At 38.4% G+C, this 24135-nt stretch overlaps 1 protein-coding gene across 1 annotated transcript in view; it reads right to left on the minus strand.

The window, feature by feature from the left end:
• Positions 1-7832: 7832 nt before the first annotated feature.
• The window catches only part of hs3st1l2 (heparan sulfate (glucosamine) 3-O-sulfotransferase 1-like 2), a 35928-nt gene continuing 19625 nt past the window's right edge, over positions 7833-24135 (minus strand). Inside the window, exons 2-3 of the mRNA XM_084728290.1 lie at positions 12477-12876; positions 7833-10015 (exon numbers count right to left, since the gene is read on the minus strand). Coding sequence (XP_084584416.1) covers positions 9350-10015; positions 12477-12734 — 924 coding nt within the window. The 5' untranslated portion in view covers positions 12735-12876 and the 3' untranslated portion in view covers positions 7833-9349. The remainder of the gene's footprint in view (positions 10016-12476; positions 12877-24135) is intronic.

Raw genomic sequence — 24135 nt, forward strand, 5'->3', positions numbered from 1 at the left:
ATTAGACCCACCCACACACACACACACAGACAAGCCTGCTGCAGAAGTTCAACAAAAGCTGACACAAAAGCAAAAACCCTGACATAATCAATGAGATGGAGATGCGTGTCAATATATTCATTAACATGTATCACTTCATATGAGCTGCACACACACACACACACACACACACACACCCACTGACACAAGTGAATTGTGATTGTCTGAGTTTGACACAGGCTGTGACAAACTGTGCTGCGGAGACTGTAAGTGGGTGCTGTTGTGTGGGCAGCTGTTGATTTTCAAGTGTACAAAGCCTCTCGTCTGTGATGATGAAAAGAGTTCACATGGAGTGATCTACAGCTCCACTGGGATTTGTCATCAAACTGTACAGAAAATACCGCACATAACATTGATTGCATTCATCTGAACAATTTGCACATTCCTACGATGTCCTATAACAGTTTTATGAACGTGAACAAGGACAGTTTAGTTCTTGTAGTGAGAATCATGTGATACAACTTGATATATTCCCCCAGTGTTTGCTTTTCATTACTGAAATATGTCAGTTGTGTTTACTCCGTTTGTTTTTTTACTATTCTTTTTGTTACGTTTGTGTCGCTAGTGATTTCTCTGAAGGACACTGGTGTTGATGTTTCTCTCAACTCTCAACAAACATTTCAATCTTGAAAGACTTCACTTTGCAGTCTTTCTTAAAGGTGTGAGTACAAAAACAAGGACAGCATTCATACTTCAGACAACATTAAAAAAAATAAATAAATAAATAAAAAAATGCACTACAGGATTATTTCCTGGATATAAACATGTGTGCCTCTACTTGTACCCTCTTCCATACAAAATTAAATAAATTGTCTGTATATATGTTGTATGTTGTGTATTATGGAGAAACTATGATCTAATTTTGTCGTACAGCCGCATGTCTTTTAATGACCTTGGATACTTTAATATTTGTGGAGGAAACAGTGGTGGAAGAAGTTCTGAAATTCTTTACTTTGCAGTTTATTCCGTTCAGGTGGAATGATATCTCTTTTCCGCAGATATTAAGTAGTGAGAAATCAATTGAAAGTGAACCGCTCTGGGGAGTAACAGATTACATGTAATGGGATTACATAATCTGGATCCAAAAAAAAAAAAGAAAAAAGGAAACTGTATTCCATTTCAGTTACAGATAAAAAAAAATGTAATCAGATTACAGATGCATAAAAATGAGGATTATTAGGATTACAATTTTAAAATAAAGAACAATACACTACCTGTCATGGTCTGGGATTTTGTTTATTTCCTGTTTTATTTTGGTAGTTTCTGGTCCTCCCTCGTGTGTTCTGTTTTTACTTCCTGTCTTTGTCTGTTTTCCCGCCCTTTGTGATCACTAATTATTTTCACCTGTCTCTGACTGCCCTCACCTGTGTCTTGTCTTCCTTCCCCTTCCTAGTGTATTTAATCCTGTGTCTTGTCCTCCTTAGTTGTTGGTTCATTCTCTCGTCTCGTCTCCGTGCTGGTTAGTGTTTACTTGTGTTTTTGATTCATGGATTTTTGTTTTTTTTTATCCCTGCCTGTTTTTGGATTCTCCCTCGTCACTCATGTAAGTTTTGTTTTTTTTGGTCTGCAGTTAATTAAATATGTTTTGAACTCTCCCCTCTGCCTCCTGTTTTCTGCATTTGGGTCCACCTCCTTGTTAAACCACAACACTACCATGCACAGTGAAAACAGTTTCCAGTTCGTTGCCATGGCCTCTAGTAAAACAATGCTTCACTGGGTAAACTTAACAATTTTTAGTCTTTAAATCAATCAGTCAGTCAATAAATTGTACACAACACAGGAAGGGAGAACTCGACAAACTAATAAACCTAACAACAAACATAAAACACTGATGTAACAATTCATCTATTATCAACTAGCCATTTTGATAATTGATTAGTTGCATGGAGTCTTTTTTTAAATAAAAAAATGTCCAAATGTCATAAATGTGAATATTTTCTGGTTTCTTTACTCGTCTCTGACATTAAACTGGATATTTTAAGACATTTCAGGACATCACTTTGGGAAACGCTGATCAACATGTTTTACCATTTTCTGACATTTTATGGACCAACAGATTAATAAAAAAAAAAAGAAAGAAAAACTAGAGTTTAAACTCAGTGAGGGGCAAACTTTTTACTGTTCCCCAACTTTTTAGGATTTTCTCATTTTCCAATCAGTTGAGGACTCAAATAACTCTCAAATGGGGGTAATTCTCAGTACCACTTTACAGTAAGACTATGGTTATGAATGGTTAAAATAAATTAGAATTAAGTTATTAGTTAGATAAATACTTTATAAACAATAAATTGTTACAACACCTTTACAATAAGACTCCCTTTTGCCAGTTATAAAATAACTAACTAACTAATAACTAATAATAAGTTAATTTATAATAAGCAGTAACCAGTTATTTATAATGAAATAATGAGCTCACATCAATGTATGACAACTGATAAAATGTTTATGACTTGAAATGTTAATGACATTTATGCGTGGTCTTATTGTAAAGAGGTACCAAATTCTCCTAAGCTGGCAAAACATTTTCTAAAAATGATTGACATTATTGTGAAAACCAGGGCTATTTCTTTTTTAGAGTTGATGAAAAGTTGAAGTTGCTTAACATACTGCTTAGAGGTGTTGACAACTTCAATTAAAGGAATCGTTCATTTTGGAAAGCATTCTTATTTACTTTCTTGCTGAGGGTTAGATGATATGAAGTTGCAGCCAGCAGCCGGTTAGGTTATCTTAGCATAAGAACTGGAAACGGAGGGTTTGGCTGTGTCTTAAGGCGATAAAATCAGCCTAACAGCACCTCCGAAGCTCACTAATTAACAAGTTCCATATCTTGTTTGTTTAATTTGTATAGAAAGTAAGTGTAAAAATGATAAATTATGATTTTACTGTGGTAATGTGCCAAACTGTTTCTTGGCTGGTTGCTCTAACTCTGCAATGGTGCTGACAATAAGACTCCAGGGAGTCACTGCGCTCGGCCAAAAAAGAAGCTTTAAAAGGCGCTATTGGGCAGATTTTCTTTACCTTTGCACAGAGCCATGTTTCTCTCAGTTTTCAGTCTTTATGCTAAACTAAGATAACCTGGCTGTAGCTTCATATTTACAGGAATGAGAGTGGCATCTCGCTTTCACATCATTAACACTAAAACACTTGCAATCTGTTGGTACCACTGACATAAATAAAGATGGACCCTGCATTTCCACTTCCTCCCATGATGTGAAACCTGCTTTCTATAGCATCAAATAACTGATTAAAACTAAACTTATAATACAAATGAACACTGAAGGGGTTTGGATTTATGACCTACAGGATTCTGCAGCCCGCCACCATGGAGTGATTGAGATGCTTTGGCTTCACTTTTGTCCTCCATCTTTATGTATGTCAATCATTAGTTCACTTAACAATAAATGGCAGTGCTTGCTTGTCAACATCGGCTGTATATGTTGCTTCTCGTATTTCATAACAGACTGCAGGGTAGTAACACTTGCAAACACATTAAAACTCCCTTCATATATTTAATACAACCTCATTCTTGTACCAATCATGTATTTTCACTCATGAAAAGCCTCATTACCTTTTGCTCCCCAACAAAATATTCAAAAGTCTGAAACTTTGTTTTTCCCTTTTGTTCCCCAACAACATCTCAGTGTCATGCTCATCTCGTTATTTCCTTTGCAGTTCCCACTGGCTGAAGTGTCAGAAAATCTCTTTATTATATGAGTTGCAAATGATGTGGAGGAGCTGAGCGATGAGACTGCAGAAGAACAAGCAGCGCTGAGGGTGATGGGAACAGAAAACTGTGGTTTATTGTTTATTCAGTTTTTTTTAAGTCACAACCACTTCTTAAATTTTGTTTGCTCGTGTCTCACCCGGGGGTCTAATGACTTTGAAATGATAAAATTTGCTGTTTTGGCTGCGTGGTGAATCAAAGCCCAACACTGACAGTGAGGATCTTATTACGACACTAACAGCTCCACTAACGTCCAGCTGGACTTTACATGAGAAAACCTCAGATCTGAGTCTGATTTCAAATGAAAGTTTTCCCAATTATCAACCACAAACTGATGCATTTTCAAAATTTAACTGGAGGAACACAACTTTTTCCAAATCAGAGCCAGACTGCTGCTTTTCTATATTTGTTCATCTGCATTGTGACTCCCAAAAGTGATGGGTATTACATTTGTGGTTTGTTCTAGAAACAAGACTAAGGGCCTTTTTAGATGGTCTGTGGCAGATGGTCTAGAGCAGTTTTTACAAAACCTTATTTCTGGGGACCCACTTTTCAAAAAATGACAAACTATCATGACCAAGTTCAAAATTGGGCTTATAAATCATTCTTGGGATGAGTTACTTTGTGCATAAATAAATGTGTCTGACCATTTCACTGCAATTTCGGCATCACCTTATTATCTTGATGTGTGCTATTGAAAACAAAATACTGTTACTTTATAAATGAGAAATTAATGTAATTAAGCCGTGTTTACAAGGGTTTGCAAATAATGACTGTTTTCATAGTCAATTAATCTGTCAGTTATTTTCTCCAATAATCAATAAATAGGTATTTGGTCAATAAAATGTTAGAAAATTATGAAAAATGTTGGTCGGTGTTTCTCAAAGCTCAATATGATGTCCTCAAATATCTTGTGTCCAGAACACAAAGATGCTCAGTTTCTTGTCCTAGAAGAGTAAAGAAATTAAAAATATTCATATTTAGGAAGCTGGAATCAGGGGATTTTGACTGTTTTTCTTAAAAAAATAGACACACTAATTAATTGATTAGCAAAATAGTTGGCAATTAATTTAGTAATCAATTAATAATTAATTAATTGATTAAACTTTGCATCAAATTTCAGGAAATTTGAGCAGAAAATACATGCTGCTCACGCTATTTGAACAGCAGCTGGATTTACATCAAATATGACACCATGAACATAGATGACCCTGCAGATTACCACTTAAATCAGATCACTGCTTGATGGAGAGAATAACTCTGAAAAGTTGGTTATGAAACTGCTGTAAACTCAGGAACCCCAACACATGAAGACAAGATTTCTCTGATCAAATGAGACATCAGATGTATTGTCCACACGAGTGCGAGCCTCTGCGGGAACACATGAAAGACGCAGCTGCCTCACATCTTCAAAGAGCAAGAATCATTTGTTTATTCTTACATCTCTCTCCCTCTGTCTTTACAGTTTTCTCTGGAGGACGATGGGAGGGTGACAGCCAGGGGTCAGCCTTCAGCTCCCATTCTCATCTGCAGAGAACAGGAGACGTCTGAAATGCACCACATAAAACAGTGACATTTGGGTTAGTATTTGTTTAACTATAGCTTCTATTGCTGATTAACATGAGATATAATTCAACCTATAACCAATGGCTGAACACATTTGCAGTTTTAATCATCTTCTGTCTGCTACAGTAAAACTTTTTCTGGGAAAAATCCAGTGTTGCACTAAATGTGACACATTTTGATGCATGATCTATCAAGTTTTGTCAAAACTTTTCTTCAAATCATGAAAATGCGATCAAGAAAACCCTGTTTCTCCCTGTGGATGGGGCTACAGAAATACTCTACTCTTCATTAGCCTCCTCTCTGAACAGTCTCTGCGCTCTAACATTCAAACCTGTTTCTGTCTCTCCCACTTGTCCAGGGCTCACTGAAATCATCAGAGAGCAAAGGGCACGGCGCAGAGCTGCAGAGAGAAAACGGCACCAATCCAGAGAGCCCACTGACCTCAGTGACTATCAAGGTCTGCCAGCATCATTTTCCTCCAGTTTATAAAAACGATCATTTACTATCAGAATGATTTGTGGTACCACAGACGCTTGGAAAATGCTCTCTGTTTTTAACTCACTCCTCCATCCGCCTCCTCTGCCTTCCACCCTGCTCACTGCAGACATGTTTGCCTCATTCTTTACTGGTAAGATGTCTCCTTTTTCTCTCCTCGGACCGAGGAGGAAGTCTCCAAACTACACTCTCAACCCACTACCTGTCCACCGGACCCGATTGTATCAGGAGATGGTTTGTAGAAGGTTGGATGGTATAGGGCCGGTAACCTTGCGGTCACACACATCATCAAACTCCTCACTTGTAACAGGTGTGTTCGTGTGTGTTGTATTTAAGCAAGCTCAGGTGACCATGCTCCTCAAAAAACCTACTCTAAACCCAACACAGGTCAAAAACTACAGACCACTTTCACTCCTGCCCTTCCTATCTAACATACTTGAGCACACAGTCTGACCAACTCTTTGAATTTGTCTCTGAGAACAACGTGTATGACATGAATCAGTCCAGCTTTAAGCAGGGTCAATCTACTGAGACTGCACTCAGAATCGCCCTGTTCAGCCAGAGCTGCTTGTCGGTCCTCAGCTCGGCTGCTGTTCGATCTGTCAGTTGTGTTTGACACAGTTAACCGCCAAATCCTCCTCTCTGCACTCACTGAGCTTGGTATCTCAGGATGTGCCCTCCGCTGGTTCACGCTCTACCTCTGAGGGAGATATCTTGGACAGGAGAAGTGTCCGAACAGCACAGCTCATTCACGGGGGGTCCTCAAGGGTCAGTGCTCAGCCCCCTTCTCTTTTCAATATACACCACCTCACTTAATATTATTTTAATACTGATATTAGTATTCCACTTGAATTCACTCCCATGGTTTCTCATACCATCACTATGATGATGATACCCATCTCAGACCTGGACTCAGAGCCCACAGTCTTTGCTTGGATCTCATCATGCCTTGCAGATATCTCCACATGGATGAAAGAACACCACCTTCAACTTAACCTCTCCAAGACTGAGCTCCTTGTCATCCCAACCAGTGGACACCCTTTCATCATGTCAGATTTAGAACTGGACTGAACTGATTAATTGTTTAAGGAGTTTTTAATGAAACCATCTGAATTTATTACTGATGACTCTATATGAACTACAAAAGCAAACAAGACCATTAGCAAGTTATTTAGGTTATTTTCTATATATTGATTGTTAATGCCAGCCACTGGATCGGATTCTCCTTGAAATCAGATGAAACGGTTTATGGCATGCTGGCCGAGAGTGCCTCCAAATCATAACAGGGTTTTGCATCATCCTGTCAAGGTTTATTTCGCAATAATGACCTGTACCTTATACCTTTCCCAGTGTTAATGTTAAAAGCACAATTAAACACCCTTGCACATCCTCTACATCACATCACTTCTGCTTCTGTCTGAATGCATCTTAAATCCTACGTACTGTTGTGTTTCATTGAGAAAGCAGATGACTAAATAAAGGAAATGATCTTTAGTTGCAGCCCTAGTTAGATTCATACCTGTTTTCAGAGGCAAAAACACCTGATCCATGCAGCTGTGCTCAACTGCACATCTAGTGGATTGTGGGTTAGCAAAACTCATGTAAATGTAAAACACTGTTTGCATTAAAAACAGCCCACTTATCTTCAGTCCAATGGTTTAAAGGTTCTGCGCTGATGTCATGACATTTCAGTCTGATCTAGTCTTACCAGATGAATTTAATTAACTTAAGTAATCCATTGTAACTTTTAATGAAGTCAGGTATCAAAGCTGTGTGATTTGTTACAGGGTGGTGGTGAAACTGGAGGTAATTCCTCAACTTCATGATGAAAAGGAACGTAGGCGTCCTTTGATCCTCGATGTAAAGAACATGTTAGATAGACGCTGACAGAGAACATCTTCATACACTTTGAAAGAGAGTAGAGACCTGTCAGTGACTCTGTGTGTCTTCATATTTGATGTTTTTAAACCTTATAGCTGGGTTCAATGCAGTCTGGTACCAGGCAGGAGACTGTAAGACTGAACACATTTATTAGAATGACTTCTTAAAAAAACACACACACAAAAACTAGCAATAGTAACACATTGTCCTTGAAACTAAAGAGAAACCAAAAGCAATTTTCAATGTGGCTACTTTCAAAACAGCTAAAAATTGATATTTTCAATGAACATCTAAAAGTTTGACTTGTAAAATAACAAAAGAATGAAGTAAAAAGAATACCTCAAGTAAAACATTTTTACTAACACACAAACATGTTACAACTGTTGAGAAAAATCAAAGAAATGAGTTGGTTTCTGTTTGAAATTGTTGTTTGTAACACTTTTATAATAACCATCATTAACACATGGCAAATATAGGATAGTTAATTAAACCTTAAGTTATTACTTATTTCAATGTCAACAAACAATAAGATTATTAATTATGTTTACTAATTACTAGCATTGCTATAATTTGTTATTTCATCATTAGAAATACATTTATTTTTCTAAATTATATTGTATCATAGCTGAAAAGGGACCATCATAAATATATTCTTATTTAATTAGTAAAATATCAGTTTAATCTCTACCATATCAAGTATTTGTTATGGTTACTAAATGATTTTGTAACCCTTAAGAAATGGTTATATAGAGAGATGGGCCAGATATTTGTAACACGTTGTTAATGGTTAATAATTACACTGTAAAAACAAAAAAGTTGAGAACATGCTAAATTTTAAGACAACTTACTTAAAAAAATGTAGCCCAACAAAAACACAAAACTTTGTTTAGTTAGTTTCAAAATGAATGAATTTGAGTTTGATTCAAAACTCAGAAATCCAATGAAGGCAGTTGCCTTGAAATGATGAGTTTTCACAACTTTTTAATTTTTTTACAGTATAGTTTGTAAACCATTCATGCACATTATTTGGATAGACATTATGAAAGTGCAACTGATGTTTATAAAACTTTAATTAACTACAAATTTATTACCATTTATCAATGATGATTATTATTAAGTGCTCCCAAATTGTCTACACTGAATCTCGATTGTTTTTGTTTTTTTTTATGTAATTGGAGTTCATAGTGCAACAATTAATTGATTCAGCCATCTTTTCACACTTGTCTATTTCTACATCACTTCAAAGTTTGCACATCTTCTTTTAACACCCCACAAATGAGCACTAACGAGCAGTTAGCTGTGTTTCAGGTTCACACTTGTGTGTATGGCACAGTTGTTGTAGCTTCTTCAAGTGAGTCTATCTGAGGAGGCACCGGTATGGTCATGGTAAAGGTTTGTGTGGCCACATGTTCAATCAAAGCAGTCCGAGTTGTCCACATGTCTTCACACACATACTGTATGTGGTGCTCCTGTCAGCCACATTTATACCTGAGTAGGTATCAACAACAAGAGATGTTTATGAAGTTATACGAACTAAAATCTCTCCACTCGTCTACCTACAAAAACACACAAACAACAGTCTTCTTTCTCCCTCTGTGTCCCTGAATGTGTTGACATTGTCCACGGTTGCTATTCGCTGCTGGATCAGCACCAGGAAAACGACCTCCCCACCATTTCAAAGAACAACTTGTTGGGCTTTCTGAAGTAGCGACAAAGCTTCTTAAAGGCCTGGGCGCTCAGCGGCGCGTGCGGCCTGCCTTTAGACTCGTCCAGGCATTTATCGTGTCCGGCAGACAGGAGGCAGTAGAAGCCTTTGGTGGTGTTGTAGTAGAAGTTGTTGGGGCTTATCCTGGGCGGCAGGTCCAGGAACCTCTCAGCCTTTCTCAGCTCGGGGAAGGGATCCCGAATGAGGGCATCGCCATCCACCACGTGGATCTGCTCCCGAGGGAAGACCTCCAGCCAGCGGGCCAGATGTTGGTAGTACAGGCTCCTCTGCAGTGCCTTGTACCCGGGGTCAATGTGGCCCTTGTGGATCAGGAGCTCCTCCAGCGGCTGGTAGGGCTTGTGGCGGGTCAGGCGATTGTGGAGGACCTGGGTATAGTCGGAGACCAGCCTCTCGGCCGGGTCCCGGACGATGAGTAGCAAGCGCATGGCGGGGTTCATGTCCCAGATACGTGTGGGAACCTGAGGGGCCGCGAAGTAGCCGGGGGTCTTCTCCACCGTCAGCTGACCAGGGAGAGTGAAGGGCATCTGGGCTCGGTACCAGGCCAGACCTCGGCGGTAGTGCTCCTCCACGTTGAAGTAGTGGACCTGACAGAGAGACAGAAGGTGGAACAGTGTTAGTGAAGACAGGCACACACTGGAAAAAAATGTTTTTGTCTAACCTTAAAAAAAAGTTTGTGTCCAGCTGCCTTAAAAATTTAAGTTCACTGAATTTGAGGTAATTTTGTAATGATTAAAAACTAAAACAAACATTTGAAGCAAAATAAATTTATCAGTTCAGCTGTACATAAGAAAACAAAACCAGTAACATATTACGTTAAACCAACAACTCATCAGGCACACAAACAAACTTGACTTCTTTTTACAATTTCTCAGTTTGAAAAGTCAGTTCTTCATTTCACACAATTTTTTTTTTTCAGACAATGCATGCTGGGAACTGCTAATATCCTGTTTCTTTAGAAACTTAATTCAGAAGAACTCGTGTTTAATTATTATCAGAACCTGAGCGGTTCTGATAATAAATACTTGAAATTTTAAGTTTAAATAACTTGAATAAGTAGAAAATAAAGAAAAGACTTGGATCCATTAAATTTCTGTATGATCTTTTACAGTGAGAGCATCACATGAGATCCATAAAATTTTACTTCTTGAAGATCTTTCTTTAATAGTACTGAAAAAATGTGCAGGAATGAGAAATTAATCTGTAAAGCTTTCGGCATTTAAAAGACACTGAGCTCTTTTCATTTTGTCTCCATCTTGTCCAAACCAATCTATTCCTTCGCGGCAGCTTTCCGACTTTGCAGTCTTTACCTCAAACTACCCTGGTTAAGATTTCTCTCTGTGCAGCTTCCTTGGGACGGGCCTGTCATCATTCATAATCATTGCCAACCATACAGTGTTCAGTATAGACTGAGCTGACTTTGTTCTCTTTTATCTACGCCTCTCTGCATTGATAATGATTGCAGGAGAAAAGTTCACCAAGAGTGGGACAGAAATTCACCTTAACATTTTTACAGGTTAAACTTGATATATTTATTAAAATACATTTAAAACTACAGTTACAGCAGCTTGACAAAACACTGCTGAGGCTTTATGTACACTAAGCAAACTGCTGTTCTTTGTAGCAGGTAGAGATCAACAGGGTTTATTGGGTAAATAGAAGGTTAGCAACACTATATCAGTACCCTGATTGAAGGGTAACTGATATTTTTTCTACACGCTGTTTTCCCAGGTTTTTGTGTCTAAGTGACAAATATGGACAACAATTTTTGAAATTCAGCCGCTGATACTGATGTAATCTTATAGGCAATTGCTAGCCGTGTACATCTGTCCACTAAAAGTGGTCGTTTTTGTGGATTTGGTCGACCAAACCAATCTTTTGCAGCTGTCTCACATTTGGATTACAGATTATATCTTTAAGTACAGCATTTGACTGCATTTATTACTTCACATCTCTGGATCATGAGTGAGTCTAATCTGTGTTGTCAGTGGTCATATTCAGACAAATACCAAGAATGGTATTGGTACTGGTGATGCACTTGAAATCAAATAAGTTTGGGAAAGCACACATAATACAAGGAAACTTATTTTTTCTACCTGAAGTAGGTCATTATTATTCAGTGAGACAAAACCCCTGCTCGATTTCTTTCAAACCGCTGCAATCTATGCTGCATCAAAATGACGTACAAGAAGAGCTCAGTGAAAAAAAAATTAAAAGACTGTTTTAATTTATAACACTTCATCTTTCTGGTTCTACTGAACTGGTCAGAGTCCAAATCCAAGCTAGTCCAGGAGTGGTGGGGGTTGAAACAGTTCATAAAACTTTATTATTAATTATATGTTTGTATGCCAGTGTCATATCACTATGTTACTTTGAAGACCAACAACTGAATATTTGGTTAGAAAATAAAACATTTGCTCAAATTAATGTGACTTGTAGTATGAGCCACACTCACTTCAAATCTTCTATCTGAATACAGATGCAGATATTTTATTGTTTGAACGGATTCTATGTATCTTAAAACACTCCACCACCAGTAAAGGTCCTACTTCAGTAAAAGCACAGTTGTCATCAGCTTCATGTAGTTAAAGTGTCAGCAGTAAAAGTACTCCAATAAAGTGTTCTCTCTCACTGACATTTTCTTTATATACTACATCATTAAATTGTTCATGGTGATGCCTCAATCTGCAACCAGTATTTTACTGTCACAGCTGCACGTGGTGGAGCTAGTTTTAATACTGCTGGTTCCTCCAAAGGATCCCATCTGAGGGCTCGTTAGCAGGGGCGTTTCTATAGGGGCGAATGTCTACTGGCCTCCCCTGTAATCTGATTGGCCACCCCGAGTTAATAATGTGTTCTTAAGCTTACAGCTGTAAAGTAAATGTAGTGGAGTAAAAAGAACAATATCTAATGTAGCGAAGTAGAAGAATAAAGTGACAGAAAAAATGGAAATATTCAGGTAAATCACCTAAAAGTTGTAGTTAAGTATAACATTTGAGTAAATCTAATTGGGTTTAAAGTTCCTGGGTGACAGTGATGGTCTTTTACCTCAGCCTTTGCCACTTCCACATCTGGGTGCAGGTTGAGCATCTCCAGCAGGGCTCTGGTGCCGCCTTTCCGCACCCCAATAATAATAGCTCCGGGCAGCCGCTGCTGGGTGGCATTGTGTGAGGAGGAGGAGGAGGATGATGAAGAGGAGTAGGCAGCGGAGCTGGAGACCCCGCTGCGTAATTCCCTTAAGCACACAGACAGCTGAGTCTGCAGCAGCAGAAGCACCAGCAGCGCTAGCAGCACTGTCCACAGCATGGTGCCACACAGACACACACACACACACAGAGGTGGAGTGGAGGTTATGTGCACACACTCATGAAGCTCCCGGAGTTGTACAGAGTTGTGCTTGTTATCAGTCAGCAGGGGGCCTCAGGAGGGAGCTCTTCAATTGGACAACCTATGAGCCGAGACAGAAATAATGGTTATTGTCCACTTCTGCTGTCTCACTCTGCCAGTTTCTCTTTTAATACAGGCCTTTCAGTGGAAATACAAAATAGAGAAGTGATAAATGTGGCTGCTGATAAACTTGTATAACTTTCTCTTTAATATAAATCAAATTGTAACTGAACAGCGACTGTTAAAATTCAGAGAAATGCAAACCAAGAGGTGAACTTAGATTTTTTATATGTTTTTTTAAACAAGTTTATTGCAATGTATTAGCACATTTTACAACAGATACAACTTTTAACACAAGGAAACTACAGAGTCAAACCATAAACGTCAGCATCAAAGAATGAAATGAATATATTATCCTGTTTGCAACTATAAAAGTCACTTATTTGTTTATTTCATTAGACTCCTCATCAGCTCCTTCAGTAGCGGTTGCTACTTATACCTTGTCCTGCGTCCCACATTTTGATTGGCTGAAGTTTTGAAAAGCCAAACCACTGTGAAGAAAGCAGTAAAGGGTGTTTTTGATGTAAATGCAATTTCACCAAAAAGTCAAAAGCTATGCAGATTTAGATGGAATATGATGGAAACTACCACAAAGAAGAATTAAAGAGTTAAATTTAAGATGACCTCTCATTATTTCTAACATATCCTAAAACAGAAGCTCTGTAAATGACTGTTAAGTAGTCTTGACCCTGTATAATTATTTGTCATTTATTATTTTAGGTCAAACTTGAGAAAATATCTCCAAAAAGATTAAGATATTAAGTTGAACCAACAACTCTTCAGTCACTCCAATGAACCTACAAACAAAACTGAGTTCCATTTATATTCAACTCATCATTTCAAAAGACTTCAAGTTAGAAGAACTTGTTAATTTACGATACATGTATAAGATTAGTTGATACCACTAAATTCTTGTATGATTTTTCTCCAAGAGAGCTACAAAATAATCAAACAGCTAAAAATATATCTTTCCTCACGGAAACAGAGATGTAATCTGACTTCTTCTGAGAGAAATTACTGTTATGCATATTAGTAATAATAGTACTGAATGAACAACAGATTATGATGATGATTTTATTGAATTAATGACTTCTATATAATATTTTAAATTGTATAAACAACAACTTTAAGGGATCAAATAAGTCCAAACAATGTTTTATATCAAATACAATTATGTCACCTCATGACAATATGGTATGCAACATAAATAATGTATTTTTTGCATTTTTGTGAATCTGTGTGTCCCGACCAAATTAAATCAGCAAACCTTCCCTACAAAAAGAATAAAAATGTGAAATGTTTCCTGTGAGCGGGGGAGGATGCAGTGTCGGCATAGCTCAGATTAGAGGAGTGTAGTCACACAGCGTTTTCTTTTCATCTTGCATAGATACAGCAGTCGCTCCGTGCTCGCATACTTGCTCAACTCATTCGTGATCCCATATGTCTGAGACGGCTCAGCGCTCTAATATGCCATTTTACAAAGTCCCTGTCCAAGCAGTGGAGGTTTCAGCCCAGAATATGGGGCTGTGATGTGATTATGGCAAGGAGATACTAAAATATTCATCTGCATGTTAAAGCAGACAGAGAGAAGATGCATTGAAAATTAATGCTGTTACGAGGTTTAGGGTCTCCCCAAGGAGCACTAACACCCCTCTGAGTTCAGCTGAACCATTTTTACAGTATAGAGACAAGTTGCAGGGAATCCTGCATGTCTCAATGCTGCAATGTGTCTCCTGGAGTTTAATCTGTATTTGGTTAGGTTTCCAGTGGTGGATAAAGTATTCACAACCTCTACTTAAGTAAAAGTACCAATTCAAGTAAAAAAGTATCATCAGCATAATGTATTTACAATATCAAAAGTACTGTTTGTGCAGTAAAAATGCTTTTGCATGGCACATTATTGTATTACTTTAAATAGATCAATAATAGTGATAAAACAATGTGTAGGCAGCATTTTACTGTTGTAGCTACTTGACATGGAGCTAGTTTTAACTGTTTTATATACAGTTATGTAGTTTAGTTCAGTGGTTTCTAACTTAGGGATCCGACCCCATCAAAGGATCGCAAAATAAATCATATCACAAAACATAATTCATTCACAAAAAAAGAAGAAGTAAAAAATAAAGCTTTTTTTTATATAAACATAAGTTTATGAAGCTTTGATGAGGCCCTTAGTAGCTTAGGGCCTAAGTCATTTGCTGACTATCAGTAGGTCTCCCCTCAGCAAATAAAATGCTGTAATAATGAGTTTAAGTATAAAATAGCACACTTGATCAGCCAACATCTCCTCTGGGAATACCACAAAATGTTATATTATATTTATTCAGAGACAGTACATAGTGAAACACTCTCCTCTTTATATAAACCAGGCTTTGCCCTTTAGCACGGCACGTACACGCCTGTGCGTTCGACCTGAACTCATCAGCTTCACCACAGAGCTCCACAGCTCTCTTAAAGAACACCAGTGTGAAACAGAAGTTTAAGGTTTGTTTTAGTTTTTGATTCTCAGTGATGTGAGCCTGTGCTGGTCCTGACCAAAATGATCTACAGGCGATGAAGAGTGACACCTAAAGATATGTGGAGATATGTCACAGTGTTAACCAGTACCAGTTTGTTTAATTGGTACAAAATCTGAAGTGTGAAAGCTTCATGTTGTGGTAACATGGGGTTTTTGTGTATTTCCCAAAATGTCAAACTGTTTCATTAAGATGTAGCTTTCTGCCTTTAGCTGTGGAAACTGGACTCTTGCATCCAGTCCCAGAGGAGGACAGAGTTGCTCACATGTGACTTGGAGGAGGCGAGAATGAGATGCATTCATATTCTACTATCCGTTGCATCATTATCTTGAAGTTTATGTTTAATTTGTGTCTGATTTATCCTGTTGTTACATGTATTTTCTTGTTATTTTGTTTATTTTTTCTTGGCTCTGTTTGTAATGGGTGCGTCTTTGGGTGAATGAAAATAATCAGTGCCTAAACTTTCCCTCAGTTGCACTTGTTTTTGTCATTTATCATAATGATTGTCCTCAACTCTGAGGAGAACAGTTAGTGTATGAGCATGCTGCATTCAGCTGAGGGTCTGGACCTTTTCTGACATTTTAACTCATTAAACACGGGGCTCACTATGTTCCAGGTGTTGCTGACGACATTAACGAGGGCTACAGACCAGTGGTGCAGAGCCTTCATTAATGTCGTTACTTACACCTGTGCTTTTTCTACCATAATTTACACTCTTAGAAGGTGGTGAAACCATAGCAAGGATCGAGAGTTATTCCAGACAAGAAAAGGTGAGAGTTTTCATGGTCAATTTATACCATGTTCATGTCTCTTGTCCTGACCGTAATTATGAGCGGCTACAAACAGTCCCTAGAGTTTATGACAGATACAAAACCTCTCATTGGGTCAAAAGAACTAAGAAACCGCCACTGCTGCAGTTACATCTAAAGAAAGTCCAATAACAGCAGGAGCTGTGCACAGGAGCTGTATATATCATGCTTCACTTGTTCACAAATTGCTACGAACACAACAGTAGCTATTTTGGGCTTTAAATAGCGCGACTACAGTTATTATGGAAAGCAGAAAGAATACGATGGAAACAGATATTTGTTCTCTCCAAAGTTGTATATTATTTGGGAAAAAATATGACCCAGTAATGTAAGAAAAACTACTTTTTATTATTCTTTTGTAAGTATATTTTTATACAAGTACTTAATTCTAATTTTAATTTTACTATAATACACAAGACCTGCAATCAGGTTTAAACAATTTTACAAGTCAGGAACACAGCAGTTTGTTGTAGTTTAGTTTAGTGTGAACTACATTTCTTGTCTTGCACAATATACGTCATCATTACTAATATTGTTTTCCCTTGTAAAATTGTCTGAAGTGTTTTATCCAGTGACTCCTGGCTCTTTTATCACCCAGCATGAGAAGGAACAAGTAAGACCCATTGCTTGTGTCACTATAACTAGGATAAAAAAAATAAATAAATAAAAATAAATTAATAATAATAATAATAATAATAATAATAATAATAATAATAATAATAATAATTTTTTTCTTCAAACAAACAGATTTAACTGACTTTTAAAATGATCTCTTAAATTGTTGAACATCATGTGTGTAATTCGTGGCACAATTCAAATTGGATCAAATTGATTTGTCTCTTGTCGTTGACAACAGTTCATATTTTTTCCACAGTTATGTCCCATGTTAGTTCACTGGAAGGGCACGACTTCAGCACTCTAGATGAAGATTTGAACCTCGACCTTTGGATCCCCAGAGAAGGTGACTTACACATTGCATCAGTGGAGAGACATGGTTTCTACACCTGTTCCTATAAGCCGAGGTAATGACACAAACATGTCTGTTTAAACTTGAAATGCTCTGAAAAGTCATAATATTGGTGATAAGATTCTGAAAAAAATTGCATTTCATTCTGCTGGTTTTAGGTGTATTATCAAATATTGTGATGATGTTTGATTGAACACTGAGCAAAAAATAAAATGTGCATACAGTACAAATTATAACAAGATATCAAATATCACAGTTTGAGTGAACTGAACACCATTCAAAACACTTAACTTAAAATACTTAAAAACTGAAATAAAAAAGAGATGAAAAATACAGTATGAATGAAATTTATTTCCTAATTAATTATATACCAGTATTGAATTATTTTGATGTTTTGGTGGCACAACAGTTGCATTGCCAATGAATATTAGGTTAGAAAATACCAATATTTTTTCCAATTTAATGTAACGTCTGGTTTAAATCACACCCACTTCTGGTCTTCTATCTCAATACAGCTACAGACACATGATTATTTTGGTTCAACAGATACAGACACAGATAATGTCTCTGTGTACCTCTTGTCTAGTTACTATAATAAAAAATGCATGAACATCTCAGAGAAAAAAAAGGAAAGTTCTCCTGTTTTTGATTCTTTATTGCCAACATTGTGTGAATGTAGCATTAGAGTGTTTAGCTATTTCACATTATGCAATGCATTCTCGTCTAAAGCTGTTTTAAAATGGAGAGGCTGGTATGTTTGCCACTTAAATGATTAATTTATCAATGCATGACGCAGAAAGATTCTCTTGCTCTTAGATTTTTTTAAAGACAAAGAAAACACTGGCACTTTCCTTTGAGAGTTGAAATATTTTTTGTTGCTAAACGCCACTGGAGCGGCACTGGAAATATCGTATTCTGTCAGTGTTCGGGCAGGTTAATTAGTAGATATAAAATGGTTCCTTTAAACAGTGTTTAAAACTTTTAGAGATTTTTTTAGCTCAGTACACAGTTGTTTGCCAAACACTAAACTATGCGTCTTGTTCCTCTGCTTTTCCTGTTGTTGCTGTTGTTATTGTTACTGTTGTTATTGTGCTGAAGCTGCTCTGATGCGACTGACTTATTAATTAGTGTAACAATGTTCTGGTTCAGAGGAGGAACCCTGTCTTGCATTGTTCCTGTTGCGGTGCACTAATTGCACCTTCAGGGAGCATCGCTGCACCCCCGACCTTCTGTGCTATCCCCTGGCTTGGTGACATTGTCGTCATCGATGTTGTAACCTTTGCCATCCCTCGCTGATTGAGGGCTGCTTTGGTGTGAAGCAGTGTGTGGTTTGATGTAGGTGTTGTGGGTGTGGTGACTGTTCACTGTAACGAACAACTTCATAGCTGATATTAGAAAATGTGTGTGAATTCAATTGTAGATTAAAGTACAAATAAAGGTGGGAGATTAATCAGTTCCAAGGGCAGTCTCTTGTATTTTATTACGTAAAGAGCTGAAGGTTGTTTTTATCCCCTTTTTTACTGCAGAGTCATGGTTAAGAATTAAGAGGCTGCTCTTGATGACCTAAAGTTTGTTTCTCCTCCCAGGTGCAGCATTACCAGTCAGACATGACATGAAAGCTGAACAGAAACCTGTCAGTGACATTTGTCTTTTGATAAATGACCTGGATTTGACAAATTTATCAGACTAAAGCCACGCTAGCATCTCTGTGAGGGCACAGCAGCTCTTTGAGCTAAATATAGTAGACAATTTGTTAATGGTCCAGTGGGAGCTTCCTAGTGATGAGAAGGCAGGTTGTTTTAAGTAACCCTGTTTGCTTCATCCACATGCTGTATAGTTATACAGTAAATGAAAGACAGAACAGGCAGCAGGGCAGGACTGAGAGAAAGAGGTACAATTATATATCAGCCTCCTACTTCAGCACCACGGACAGAACTATGAATTCATCAGTGCACAGCACAGTAGGCCAAAGGACAGTTCAGAGCCACGGTCGGGGCCATAGTTTCTAACCGTCACAAACCTCAGTCATATGAAGGATCAATGAGTCAGGCAGACTGGACAAACATGGTCAACTAAACATCTCTTCTGCTCCTGAACTCTCCCTGCTACTAGTCGATGGAGAGGTGGGATGGCACGTTAAGGGGGGGAGCATTTTGGTCATTTTGCTGACAAAATGAGGGCATCCCCTCTCATTTCCCCTTGAATCACCCATTGCCTAAATGCTGATGTTAACAACGGCCATGCTAACATGCTGATGATAAGCAGGTAAAATTATTATTATGTTCACCATCCTAGTTTTGCATTTTAATATGCTAACCTTTGTTGATTAGCATTAAACACAAAAAACAGCTGATGCTGATGGGAGTGTCAGTAATTTTGCAGGCATTTGGTCATAAACCAAAATATTGGTTTTAAGGGATTTTCGGAAAATTTCATGGCAATTCCTCAAATACTTATCAAGCCAAAATGGCTGATATTGCCATCCTTCGGAAAACATTGTCTCTCTAGTGTCAAAAAGTTGAAACTACATAGTTATTTAAGTTTAGACAAAGTACAGCTGCAGATGTATTGTTAATGTACTTGAATAAATTACTAACCGAGAAGCAAGACTCTACACAATAGTGGCTACAGGAGTTATAGTTGTTTCCCAAACAATCTTTCAACAGTCTAGTTGTACCCAGGAGAACAATAGTCTCAAGCAGGGGTGTGGATGGCATATCTGAGCTATTCTTGTCTTGTGCTCAAAACACTAATTTCCAGAAATTGTGTGACACAGAGTGATGTGACCAACCTTCTATTTCTATTTCTGTTTTAAAGTTTTAAGGAAGGCTTTGTTTAAGCAGCACACCCGTTAATTAGTTACTGTGCACTTGGCACTGAAATAGGAACCTGTTCAAATTTTATTCACCAGTGGCTGGTGATTTTAGTCTTTTCTAGACTTATTATGACTACAACCCTGGGGTCTGTCTAGTAGAACCATTGTACAGCGTTTTATTGTCCATGCCACCAAAAAAAAATACTTATTCTTTCTAAACCCTTTGTTCAAATTAACATCCATCTGTAAAGAGGACTGTCTACAACCTGAAAGCATGAGAGACCATTCAAAGGTAGTTCTTTCAGGCACCTGACTGTACTGAATCAAGTTTTAGTGGCAGGTGACTCCAAACATTTGAACGGTATAAGCAATAACTTCATCACCTCGCCACACATAGTCAGCACTCACTGTGGTCTCATGAGGATCCAAGTGTGAGGACCAAAATTACCTGACTACCCTTTGAACGATCAGGGCAGAAGTGCTCAACTAAAGTTCCATATGTAGCTCGGTGGCTTGTTAGCAGCTGTCAGTTTTCTTCAGACTAAAGGTGCTCCATCTGTCATTAACTTCAACTGAAGTCTGTAAAACAGACGAATCCATGTCTGCCCTGTCTGGGTGCAGGCTGTGACTTGTTCCAGCCACTGACAGACCGAATGATGTGTTTCTGGTTTGGTTTAAGATCCAGTAGATTAGCGGGATTTGTGAATTTGCACGGTTGGCATTAGCAGCAATTCTGTTTTAATGTGGTGTTTGAAGAAGATTTTTTTGGTTCCTGCAGTGTCCCATCAGTCAGTACACGATCAAACTACAGGCTGTGTTGTGTTACGCCAGCTCTTTGTTTCCTTCAGAGCAATTCAGTGCCATAGAAATCGCATTACTGAAAATGTGTTTCACAGTTTCACAGTTTTTCAAGGCATGTTTGTTTGTTTCCTGTACAAGAGGTGCAAGGGGTTTCCACTGCACTTATGAAAATGCACATAAAACGTTTCTGAATAATCTCACACCTAGTAATCTTGTTACTTGTTGGCCAACGCCGATACTTATATATCAAAGCTAACAGGGGTGCAAAAAATCCACTTGACTATTGTAATATTCTGTTTTGTGATACTGTATTATAATGCTGTGATACATACAAAGATTTGTGGCAGAAGTTCGTTTTGTGTTGCGTTTAAATCACTCAATAGCAGTGTTGTTGTCCATCTTCACTGATCTCATTATATAAAAAGTTATTTTTAACTCAGATTGTGTGCATATGGTGGCATTTTTTAATACTGTTTATACTTTAAATTTATAGATAGCTTATTACCCTGCTTACTGTATCTCAGTATACCATCATATATTGAATCATAACCCCTTTATCATGATACATATTGTAATGCCAGGTTCTTTCACATACACGGCCCTATAATCTAATATCAGTCGATTACAGACCCAAAACATTTTTTACCACGATGAGTCTCCATATGAATTCTTCCTGATGTATATTAGCTGCTGGCAGTGAGAACAGAGAATGCCAGAATACCTGCAGTCATCACTTTGATGTAAAGTGTCAAACTGTGGGCTGATGCCAATCACAGTGTGGAGTGTGAGCAGTTTAGGTGTGTGTGTGTGTGTGTGTGTGTGTGTGTGTGTGTGTGTGTGTGTGAGAGAGAGAGCAGCAGAGACAGAGAGGGGGCTTTTGGGTTGTCTGTGTGTATGTGTGTGTGTGTCTGTCTGTGTAGATGTGCGTGTTGCACAGCGAGACACATGCCTTTTGTTAAGTGGTTGCGTGAGTCCCTTGTGACTCCTCTGTAAGCTGGAATATTCCCCTGCTGTCAAGTCGCTTCGCTTCCACCTCACCTCATGACCCGCCCCTCTCTCCTGCACCTCCTTTACCCTCCCTCTCACCTTTTCTTGTCCTCTTCAACCCTCACCTTTGTTCTCTGTTTCCTCAGCCTGTTCCTGGCTCTTTCTTCACGAGGCGTTTGACTCTGTCGCTGTTTGTGCAGTTCCACTAACAAACCCCGGCACTGTGCTAATGGGGATGCCCTGCAGGAGCCTCTCAGCTGCTCATAAATAAAACACAAGTGCGCAGGTTTCTGCCCTCAAATATTTTTGTGTCAATGAACTTTTAATCTTGACAGACTGGAAATGAGACAGGATTGGATTCAGAAATGCTTCGTCTACATATGAAAAGTGTCCCATCCTCATTCTAGGGTTGATACTGCTGGCGTCTGTATCAGCAAACATCCATCTATTCACCGATCCAAAACCATGTAATTTATTAACTCCAAAATGGGACCCTGGTACTTCCCAGCAGCTTCTCTTAAGCAATTCTTTCCCTGGATGGCAAAGTCACGTTCTATGGCTTTCATACTGTTCATGTTTAACCTGAGCCAAACCGTAAAACATGATAGTGATCATATCACATCATACAGGGCTTAGTAGTATACAGCTGTGATAGAAAAAAACCCAAATAATTCACTTCTATTGGATCAGTACTTGGTAACGGTGATATGCAAAGTTCAGGTATTGAATTGATATCAGTATTAATTCACTCTTTTCATATATATTTATAATAATATATGTATAATATTGAATGAAGTCTGGTTTTACAGTCTGTCCACTTGAAAAAATGCTGGGAGCAGAGGATATTTTAAACGTAAATAATTCACATAGATTGAGCTGACCTACCTCCTAATATCAACCTCGTGAACGACATAAAGTAATGTGGGAAGTGGAGCTAAAACTGACCTGTTTTCTCTGAGCTCTTAGTAAACAGTCGCTTTATTAAACAGTTATCATAATAGAGACAGCGACTCTGCTTCGCCCCAAATGTAATTAGTTTATAGCAAAGACAAATGACCAAAACAGCAAAATACAGTGTCTTAACAACATAAAAAGTGACATGTTTCTGAAATACACCTGAAGATTTAGTAAGAAAGCTGTATGTCAGATTCATCCACTTTGATGGAGGCAGACTAATAGCTAAAAAGCACGGCTTTATTTCATGTGTTTAAACTGGCAAAGATCTCAGACTTTGAATGTACCACCAGTCAAATCAGAGTGGTTGTTTTCACCCACGAAGGGGTGGGGATACGGTGCTGGAGCGAAGTACCTGTATGGTCTGCTCTCATCCATACACATGCATTTCTTTAACAATAAAAACAACCGAATTTTGAAAAAAAAAAAAAACAACTTAGAGAAATTTCTTTAAAGTTTAAAGTTTTTTGTCAATGTTGGTATGTGTGTCTCATTTTACTGATTATATCTATTTATTTTCTACTGTTTTATCACTATGTGCAGCATTTTTTTTAAATTGCATTTGGGATGGTCCTCTAGAAATGATTTGATTGTCCGTACAGACATGCTTCATGCTTTGGCCGTTTTGGTGTAAATGACACAAAATCAAAACAAAATGGCTGACTTCATTAGCGCCACTAAATGGCTGGGGGGCTCTTTTTATCTGCGCCATATGAGCTCTAAGTTAGCCTCTAAGCCCTGCTCAATGAGGCTCAAATGAGTCACTGCGAGTACTTGTCTTTCTCGCTCATCGCTTCTTGTGATTCCCATTAGCCAGCATGGATAGGGAGAACAAACAACAACAACAACAACAATGCCAGGATCGCCAATGATGCGTGAATTCTCCATATTGACAAACACAAGAATCCTTCCAGGCTGGAAAAGAGAGAAAAAAAAAGAAAAGGGTGGAGTGTAATTATCTGTGAAAGGCAGATGCTGTCATCTGCGTATTGGGAGAGCATCCATGTCTTATAAGTTTTGGTGTGTGTATGTGTGTATCTCGTCTCATCTGCATGTGTGCAGTGCCTTTGCCTTTTGTGCCAGCACGCAGCGTGCGACTGCCCGCAATCCAGGCCCTTGGAAATATCTTTTTACTGAGCGATGGTATTTGTGGGGTGGGGGAAGGATTATCCTGTACAGAGAGACGGAGGGTGGCAGGGAGGGAGGAGATGGGTGGTTGGGAGGCAGGATGGGGCTGAGGTACTGCTGGTGTGTGTGTGTGTGTATATGCTCTGCAGGAGGGTGTGTGTGTGAAGCAGCAAGGAAGATTGTCCCTGGTAGGGGGTGGCATGGTGAAACGCTTTGGATTGCCAAGCCTGTCATATCACCAAAGCTGTGAGAGTCAGATAAAACTCTCTCTGTCCTCCTTCCT

The sequence above is a fragment of the Lutjanus erythropterus genome, chromosome 10 (genome assembly GCF_056507025.1).
Source record: "Lutjanus erythropterus isolate fLutEry1 chromosome 10, fLutEry1.hap2, whole genome shotgun sequence".
Lineage (NCBI taxonomy): Eukaryota > Metazoa > Chordata > Actinopteri > Lutjaniformes > Lutjanidae > Lutjanus > Lutjanus erythropterus.